General features: G+C 44.5%; 1 protein-coding gene across 1 annotated transcript; it reads right to left on the bottom strand.

Moving 5' to 3' along the window:
• Positions 1-3260: 3260 nt before the first annotated feature.
• LOC144798429 (olfactory receptor 5B12-like) lies at positions 3261-4187 on the bottom strand. Its single transcript, XM_078669300.1, has one exon. The coding sequence runs from the start codon at positions 4185-4187 to the stop codon at positions 3261-3263; it is 927 nt and encodes a 308-aa protein (XP_078525426.1).
• Between the last annotated feature and the right edge of the window lie 5202 nt (positions 4188-9389).

The raw sequence follows: 9389 nt of genomic DNA, 5'->3' as shown, positions 1-9389 counted from the left end.
CGGTGGCTTCGGAGCGGAAAGTGGGGAGGCGGATGCTCTGGGTTCTGCCGGAGATGAAGGGGGTGGTCCAGTCCAGAGCCTTGTCTCGGATCCCAGCTTTCCAAATTTTTATGACATAACAAAAAGACTAGAATGTCTCTTTGTAAATTTAAAGACCTAAACACATGGGTGGAGTTAATTTTCCGGATATTTATTCCTATCACACTCATTTTTACTTAAACAATCCTCTTTTTTATTGTCTGATAATGGAAATGGTTCTAAACTTTATCTTTTGTGGATGGATATTGAAGAATTCTCTTTTCACCCTTTTTCCTTTAAAGAATATATCACTCTTTCACATTTTCCCTTATCGCTATCTCTTCCTATCCTTAAAAATGCTCGTAACATCTTCCAACCACTCTTCTCATCAGCTCAAGATGATTGTACACAATTTTTAAATTGAACAATTTGGTATAATAAACATATAAACTTAACAACATGTTTATTTTCTGGAAATATTAGTTAACTTACGGCATTAAATGGACTCATCAACTTTTTCAGGATGGTATTTGTATTTCCTTTTCAATAATACAATCTAGTTTTTCTCTTCCTTCTTCATATCAATCCAAATATATGTCTTTGATTGCAGTTGCTCAAGTCTCTTATAATGCTTTAGTCTCTAACCATACATTTACCTCTTCACCTCCTTCACAAGATCATTTTTTTGTAATTTCCCTACCGTGTCTCAAATATACAAAAAATTTATGGATATTCCCATTACTCGTGATAAATCAGGTGTGGAATGTAGTCGGGAATCTGATTTGGGAGACTCTTTTCCTATTCCAATATGGAATAAAATCTGGACTAAAATAAGGAAGTCTTCAAGAGCAGCAAACACTACTTAAACTATGTTTTTTATTTATAATAGGCTTCTAATCACTCAAGCTAAACTACATACTATTGACCCTGACATTCCCTCCATTTGTCGGTCTTGTTCTGCCTCATCAGCGGATCTCAAACATATGCAATTTGAATGCCCAGACATTCATACTTTTTGGACCCGAGTTTGGCAACAAACGAATACTATTTGCCACACCCATATTCCTTTCTCTTTTTCACACATTTTTCTAATTAGCATCTCTGAAAATTGGTCCTCTCATGTTGCTAATTTATGTATTAATGACTTACTCATAGCTGTTACATTTCAGCAGATGGAAATATACTTCTGCTGTATTCTTTCAAGCATGGTGGTATGGCGTTTGCTACAAACATAGATTGGATAGAGTTTATGTACACCCAGTCATGCTTGCTATTAAAAGAGATATACTTTGGTTGCCCGTTACTGATTTCTTAAATTTATCAGCTAAAATGATCCCTTCACATAACCCCTACACTGAGGAAGTGTCCAAGCCCCCTTGACTTCACAAATACTGTTGTTTTAAATAATTTTATCCTATGGTTATAAACTAATAGTAGGAATTTGTATGCATAGCTGTTGTTTTTGCTTATGAGGATCAATGTGGAATTAATATTTCCTACCTCTTTTCTATCTTTCTGTCCCCCTCTCTTTCTCACTTTTATTCCTTTCCCTCCCTCCCATATGATCTAGCAGTATTATTCTGTACTTATGTAATACTCTTTTAATTACTGTACTATGTTTTATCTTTTCAACAAATAAAATCTCTTTAAAAAATAAAAGTGGTTTAGTTACTCTAATACCTAACCCGTCTAGAGGATGTTTCTGATAGCTTCATTTAAGTAAAGGGTGTTTCTGATAGGCACATTTAGGTAAAGTATGTTTCCGATAGGCTCGTTTAGGTAAAAGATGTTTCCGATAGGCTCATTTAGATGAAGGATGTTTCCGTAAGGCTCATTTAGGTAAAGGAGGTTTCTGATAGGCTCATTTAGAGCCTGATGGGTGGCGCTCATAGCAAGTAGAGGCTGTGGCTGCAGCTGTCAAGGGAGATTACATACCATACATAAACCGCACATAACTGAGGCCAATACTCCTTCCAGAGGCCTCAATACTGTTTAAGTCACAGTCTCGCAATTTCAGAATTCAAACATTTCCACTGTTAATTATTTATAACAAATCATTGCTGTTGCTCATTTATCTTAAACAGCTAACGACCACTGACAAAGGCAATAGTACTGGCAGGTTTTAGGTGTATGTCACTTATGTTATATATCTGGATGCAATAACATCTCAGAGAGAAACCAAAATACTGGTTGGGTGGCACACCATGTAAATCACAGAAATATATTTTAGAGACCCCACTTTTTTATCCGCTTAAAGACCTGGCTGCACTTATTTCTATATGACTCATTCAGCAGGTGGTGGGACGTACTGAAGGCTGGTTAGAGCATTTTCTCCCAAAGCTGATGCTGCATGCAGTGCAAGACACAGGGCAAGCACACACTTTAAAGGGCCTGCCATTGTTGCACTGTACAATTTCCACATTACAGTAACTGTTGAACATGACAATGCATTAATATGTGGGGCAGTTTTAAATAAAAATAATGTTTCAAGACTATACGTTTCCACTTGCTTTCTCAATAGATTAATTTGCTTTGAAATGTGCTATTTGCTAATCAATTTCCATGTTTATCTCAGGAGGAGGGTCCCTCCGGAGCCCATGTTTGTCTGGTAAGCTTGGTAGCTTCGCTCTGTACATAAAAGTTATACGCACATTTACATCCCACCACTTTCAAATGTCACCAGCGGCAACTGCATTCAGTCACCCCCTAGAATATGGATTCTCCTGAACAGCAGCCGCAAAGGGTTTGTCATGCGAGTTCCCAAGAAAACCTCCAATGAGTGCTTGTATAGTACAATCTGTGTCCTTGAGGGGGCTTGTAAAATCATCATATTGCCTCTAGACCTATATGTCATGTAATTGAGGAAGTAAGAAAGTTACTAGATATACAACGTCGTCACTCGTCCTTCTTTTCTTACAATGGCAGTAAACATACTTTTTAGGTATGGATATTTAACCTAGTCAAAATGATTGAATACATACATTTCATCAGGTAATTTAGCAGTACTAGGGCAGGGTCACTCAGAGGTATCACGCTTCGGTCATGATTGGCTCACAAGATCACAACCACCAGTGATTGTTGGCGGCTGCATTTTCCCATTTCATTAGTGTATTCCTACCAGGAATTCTCTAGATTTCTATGGCCACATCCGATTCCACCACAGATTGGGATTGCTCACAATGGATGCTAGTTTTTCAAAACCATGTGTGATCCTTTAGAGCGTGCCATGGGGTGAAAGGGACTCACTGTCCGTGGACTCGCTTCTTGAGGGCCTCCTTCACTTCGCGGTTCCTCAGCCCATAGATGAGAGGGTTCAACATGGGAATGATAACAGAGTAGAACACGGTGGCCACCTTGTCTTGATCCACCGACTGCTCAGAATTGGGCCTCAGATACATGAAGAAGAGGGTTCCGTAGTAGACAGTGACAGACATTAGGTGTGAAGAACAAGTGGAGAATGTTTTACGCCTCGCGTCTGCGGAGCGAATCCGGAAGATGGCTGAGATGATGAAGATGTAGGACACAAAGATGGCCAGAGAGGTGATGGAGAGATTGAAGCCGGCGGACATGAGCAGTATCATCTGCTTTATCCTGAGGTCACTGCAGGTGAGCTTCAAGAGTGATGGGTCTGAGCAGAAGAACCCATGGATCTCACGCGAGCCACAGTACGACAGACGAAACGTCAGCACGGTCTGCGTCATTGAGTCTGTGAAGCCATATATATAAGAGAGGACCACCAGCAGGACACAGAACCTGGGCGACATCCGGCTGGTGTAGTGCAGCGGGTAACATATCGCCATGTATCGATCAAAAGCCATGAGCACCAAGATGTAAAATTCAGAAATTACAAAGGACACAAAAAAATAAAACTGCAGTGCACAACTGTTGAAGTAAATGGATTGACTTCCTGTGGCAAAGTTCACCAGCATTTTAGGCACAACACAAGTGGAATACCCAAGATCGACAAAGGAGAGGTTTGCGAGGAAGAAATACATGGGGGTGTGGAGGTTCGAGTGCAGAACGATGACAAGAATAATGCCGAGGTTGCCCACCACAGTGACTGCATAGATCAGAAGGAATAACACAAAGATGGGAGTCTGCAGCTCTAGGCGGTCTGTGAGTCCAAGCAGGATGAAGTCAGTCCCTCTGGTTTCATTCTCCATGTCCATGTATTCGCAATCCGATGCAACCTAGGAGAAAGGGCAGTCATTACTACATTTTCTACATTGTAACGTAACTTGCCATTTTTGTATTTACTGCTTTCTTTATACTTGCCACGACACTACTTACAACAACATTTCAATGCACACAATAACAAAGGTGACCATTCTTACACCGAGAGCAGGACACACTCAACGCTGTTTGTTACCGGCATTCCTTGAAAGATACATAACACTCTATCCTTAACTCAGTTTAAAATGCTCTTGACGGACATGGAGGCAACACAACAGTCTGTGGGAGGAGCATTGAGAGTATTCACTGCTCTGTGCAGCCATCTACCACTTTACACCCTCCTCACTATTGGGCGCCATGTACTGTCTCGCACTGCTCAGCACTCTCTCAGAGAACCTGCCCCACTGGCTCCGCAAGCACCATCACTCGTACGTGGGACCAGGTTGGCAGTTCTTCGAGGATGTGTCCTCAGTTCTGTGCATGAGCCAGGCCTGGCAGGAGGGTCGCAGGTAGGTTGTTCTTTGAGGGCATGTTATCAGTTGTGTGAGCTAGGCCCAGTGGGGTCATTCCAAGTAGGTGTTTCTTTGAGGGTGTGTGTCTAAGTGGTGTCCCAGGTAGATGGTTCTGTGACAGTGTGACTCACTAGACCTCAATGCTGTCCTCAGTTCTATGTGTGAGCCAGGCCTGGCAGGAGGATCCCAGGTAGAGGATTCTTTGAGTGTATCCTGCTCAACAAAGCGAAGGGGAGCTGTTCCTCTGGAAAGGGGGACCGACCATCAATCAGTATTGAGGATGGTGGTACAGGGAAGGAAAGAAAGTGGAGGTGGGATGGGGGGATCCCGCTTTGGCGGAACTAGGGTCCTCACACACCCAGCAAGCTAGGTGTCATGCTTCATCATCTGGACCTGCTCCTCGTTGGACCGGCGCTGGAGATCTTTTGTTCCTTTGCCGTATGATGAAGTGGGGGTGTGTGGGCCATGTATGTGTAGATATTAAGTGGTGCTGTGGGTGTGTGAATGGTTAAAAAAGGTTGGATATTCCAAGTACATTTATTTATTCTGGCTGGTAATCCAACTCGCTAAAATTGTAGAGTGGCAGTTCCCTGTATCGAGGGTGGTCAGTTGTTATACTGCTCTACTCTCTGGGTCAACATGTTTCTTGCCCTTATGGTTAAAAAATACTGTGGCAATTCTTCAGGACCGAAAAAGTGTAAAAACAGTGAAGGTGTTGTGTAATATCTACACTGAATGGTGCTGTTACCAATCAGTAGTTACTACAGGTCAAGGAAGTCATGTAGTTGTTTGAAAAGTACCTCTCTTCTTGGTGAGAGGGACCTCAACAGGGGTGGACAGGTAATGTAGGCGCCTCAATAGAAGGTGCCTTTAGTCCCAAGGAGTCTCCGTCGTCAGACCTACCCACGCTGTCCCCCCCTGGACCGCTGCGTGTGTCATCAGTTCTTTGTGTTGGCCAGGGCTGGGACGAGAGGTCCCAGGTAGGTGGTTCTGTGAGGATGTGACTCACAAGACAGGTGCTTCTGTCCAGAGTACTGTATGTGAGGCAGGCCTAGTGCGAGGGTCCCAGGTAGATGGTTCTTTGAGGATGTGTCCTCAGTTCTGTGTGTGAGTGACGTTCATTGGGAGGGTCCCAGTAAGATGATACTTTGAGGGTGTGTCCTCCTCTTCTGTGTGAACAAGGCCAGGTGGGAGGGTCCCAGGTAGATGATTCTTTGAGAGTGTATCCATAGTTCCATGTGTGTGCCAAGCCCGCTGGGAGGATCCCTGGTGGATGATTCTTTGAGAGTGCATCCTTAGTTCCATGTGTGTGCCAAGCCCAGTGGGGTGGTTCCTGGTAGGTGGTTCTTTGAAGGTGTGTCCTCAGTTCTGTGTGTGAGCGAGTCCTGGTGGAAGGATACCAGGTAGGTGGTTATTTGAGGGTGTGTGGCTCCAGAGGGCCCTCAGTGGATATTTCTTTGAGGGTGTGACTCACAAGAAACTCACTGCTGCCCTCAGTTCTGTGTGTGAGCTAGGCCTGGCGTGAGAGGTCCCAGATAGGTGTTTCCTTGAGTGTGAGACTCTGGAGTGTCCCAAGTAGATGTTTCTTAAAGGGTGTGACTCACAACACCTCGCTACTGTCCTCAGTTTGGTGTGTCAGCCAGACACAGCGGGAGGGTCCCAGGTAAATGGTTCTTGGAGGGTGTGATACACAAGACCAGGGTTGTCTCCAATGACAACAGCACCAGGATTTTCTTATGGGGTGACAAAAGTGTGCCTCTTTTTCTTCACTAACTGGTGCCTTTATGATGGTAGGTGCGCAGGGCCCTGGAGTATTGCTGAGAATTGCTCAAGCCCTACAATTCTGCGTTTTAAGCTTCTGTCCACTAGCCTTCCTCTTTTCACAGGGTACTATGGGAGACCTGGGTTGGATCTTTGTGTCTGCATGGTCCACTTGAGTCACTGCACCTGGGGGCATATTATCAAGGGGGTTTATCTCCGCTTTTTTGGCTTTAAAAGCCAAGAAAGCGGAGATAAAATTATCTCCCTATTACCTAGCTGTCGCTAACACCAGTTAGCGACAGCTAGTAGGAGATAGCGACCATCTTGGGCCCCGCTTTGCATGTCAGTGATATTTATCACTAATGACATGCAAAGTGGGCGTGCCAAGATGTTAGCAACTGGAAACAGTCGCTAACATCGCTATCTCCTATTACCAACTTTTGGAGATATTCGCGCTAAGCGCGATTATCTCCAAAAGCTAACACCTGCCCAGAGCAGTTCTTAGCCATGTTATCCAATGGGAGGTGGATAACATGGCTAAGAGCATTAGCTCGCTAATGCATGAATATCGCTGACTTTTCAGCCGATTTTTATCGCTTAGGAGATAATCCTTGATAATAGCAAGACTCCTAAGCGATAAAAATCGCCGCAGCTCGGCGATAAAAATATCGCCGCTAAACCAACATAGCGATAATTATCGCTAGTTGTTGGTAATATGCCCCTTGGTCTTTTAAATAAGAGTAAAGATAAAGAACCCTTGCCCTGTTGGAGCTTCCATCCTGTCATTCAGGTCAGGTAGATCTATTTTTGCGATGCGGGCTGCCACAACTGGAAGTAGCGGCTGCCGAAGATCGGTTAATATAGCCCAACTTGAGGTCGATACCTCATGTGAGCATTGAAAATCCAGCATTAATGTACAGCAGACGTTCAAAGGTAGAAAATTACGTCTACGCATAATAATGTGTACTGGAAGGATACTGGAACAGCATTAAAATTGGCTCTACCCTAATTTTAATTGACTACGTCACATATGTATATCATGGCCTTACGTGTTTGTGAGATGTAATGTAACCCAGTAGAGAAAAGTGCACTTAAAGCTACATTCAAAGTGCACATTCTATGTACTTACGACATTTATAATGTGTGTGTTCATTAATGCTTTGTTTTCAGCAATAACAAGTTGCAGTTCATATGCAGTTATACGAAGATGTTTAGCTTTTATTATATAATGGACTGTATTCATGAGAAATGCATTTAATTTTCTAAACGTGACTGTTCATGAATTGCCATTTACCTAGTTATAATGTGTATTGAAGTCTTGATTTTGTTAACTTGACTAAAGGCCCTAAGCATTTGGGTTTTCCAATGTCTAACTTTCAATGTGACAGTTTTTCTCAGATGGAGTGTTTTTCTTCCTTCTTCTAGTGCCTGGTACAATGACCTAATGAATGGAGAAAGGCTGTTTGTGTGAAACAGATATGGAACCGAGAAGGGAGTCAAGGGCGAGTGAAATTACGGGGAAACCTTTGCTTTTTTGACCAAGCCGGATTGTACTTACCAGCTTCTTGTTCCTCGTGTCCTTGCTTGGAGGGAAGCGGACAGACAGCGCCAGGGGTCTTTTCGCCTGCCCGCCTCCCGCCGCCTAACTCCTTCTACCAACGCGGAGTAGGGCCGCCGAGTGGAGCGTGGGCGGGCACCAGGAATAACTACAATTCCCAGCAGCCCCAGCGGGGCAAAACTACAGCGTTTGGCGCCAGGAGGCGCTCAAATAGAGCGTCGTCCCTGACGAGTGGGGAAACCTTTGCTTTTTTGACCAAGCCGGATTGTACTTACCAGCTTCTTGTTCCTCGTGTCCTTGCTTGGAGGGAAGCGGACAGACAGCGCCAGGGGTCTTTTCGCCTGCCCGCCTCCCGCCGCCTAACTCCTTCTACCAACGCGGAGTAGGGCCGCCGAGTGGAGCGTGGGCGGGCACCAGGAATAACTACAATTCCCAGCAGCCCCAGCGGGGCAAAACTACAGCGTTTGGCGCCAGGAGGCGCTCAAAAAGAACGTCGTCCCCGCCCCGCGGGACGCCGGGCGAAGCCCGGGCCAAGGGCGGGCCCGTTTTAGCCCGTTCTAGACTGTGAGAGACTGGACTGGGCCACCCCTCTTTCCTCCACCTGCCAATCTACCTGCGGTAAGGCGACACAATTCTATATTTGTAGTGTAATCGGCCTGCTATTGTCATAATTACCATCAGGGTAGTGCTGCTTACAATTGACTGACTACAATGTCGAAGCAAAAAACGCCAGCAACTCCGGCTAATACAATGGATAATTATCTGGTCCAGGTAGTGGCAAAAATTAACAATGTTCGGAGGTCTTCATTGGAAATTATGGATTCGCCACCTTGTGCCCAAATTAACCAATCAGGGGTATTCCACTCTGTTAGTGATGAAACTATCCCCACCGATCCGATTGAGGACCTTATTGACTGTTCCATCATGAATGTATCCACGGCCTCTACCGCACAGCAACTTGACCCTTTTGTAGACCTTATTAATTTAGAAGTGCCAAATAATGCTAATACAGCTATGGAGTTAGTACCACAGAGCAATACCCCTCCCACTCCGGTCCCTGCACCAAGAGCTAAAAAAGGGACCACTAAGGCACCACCTAGAAGAGGGGGCTTACGCTCCTGCAAGAACAAACCTGTAACTCCTCTTAGAGGAGTAAAGAAAAGGGCGGAAGACAGGACAAGGGAAGAAGAATATGAAAACACAGATGGGGAGGATACCCTCTTAAACAAGCTTATGGGCATACTAGAGTCTACACTATCAGGGTTAATGAAACCCCTTATATCAAAAGTAGACCAACTTGCTAATAAGGTTAACAAGTTAGAGACCCTCCTAAGGAAAACTAATGAGGGGGTGGGGGAAATATCAAA

Source organism: Lissotriton helveticus, chromosome 12, assembly GCF_964261635.1.
Source record: "Lissotriton helveticus chromosome 12, aLisHel1.1, whole genome shotgun sequence".
In the NCBI taxonomy this organism is placed as follows: Eukaryota; Metazoa; Chordata; class Amphibia; order Caudata; family Salamandridae; genus Lissotriton; species Lissotriton helveticus.
This window is presented reverse-complemented; position numbering and strand designations above follow the sequence as displayed.

Excerpts from the sequence above, each read along its gene's own strand:
- LOC144798429 (XM_078669300.1), bottom strand. The coding sequence starts at position 4,187 with ATGGACATGGAGAATGAAACCAGAGGGACTGACTTCATCCTGCTTGGA.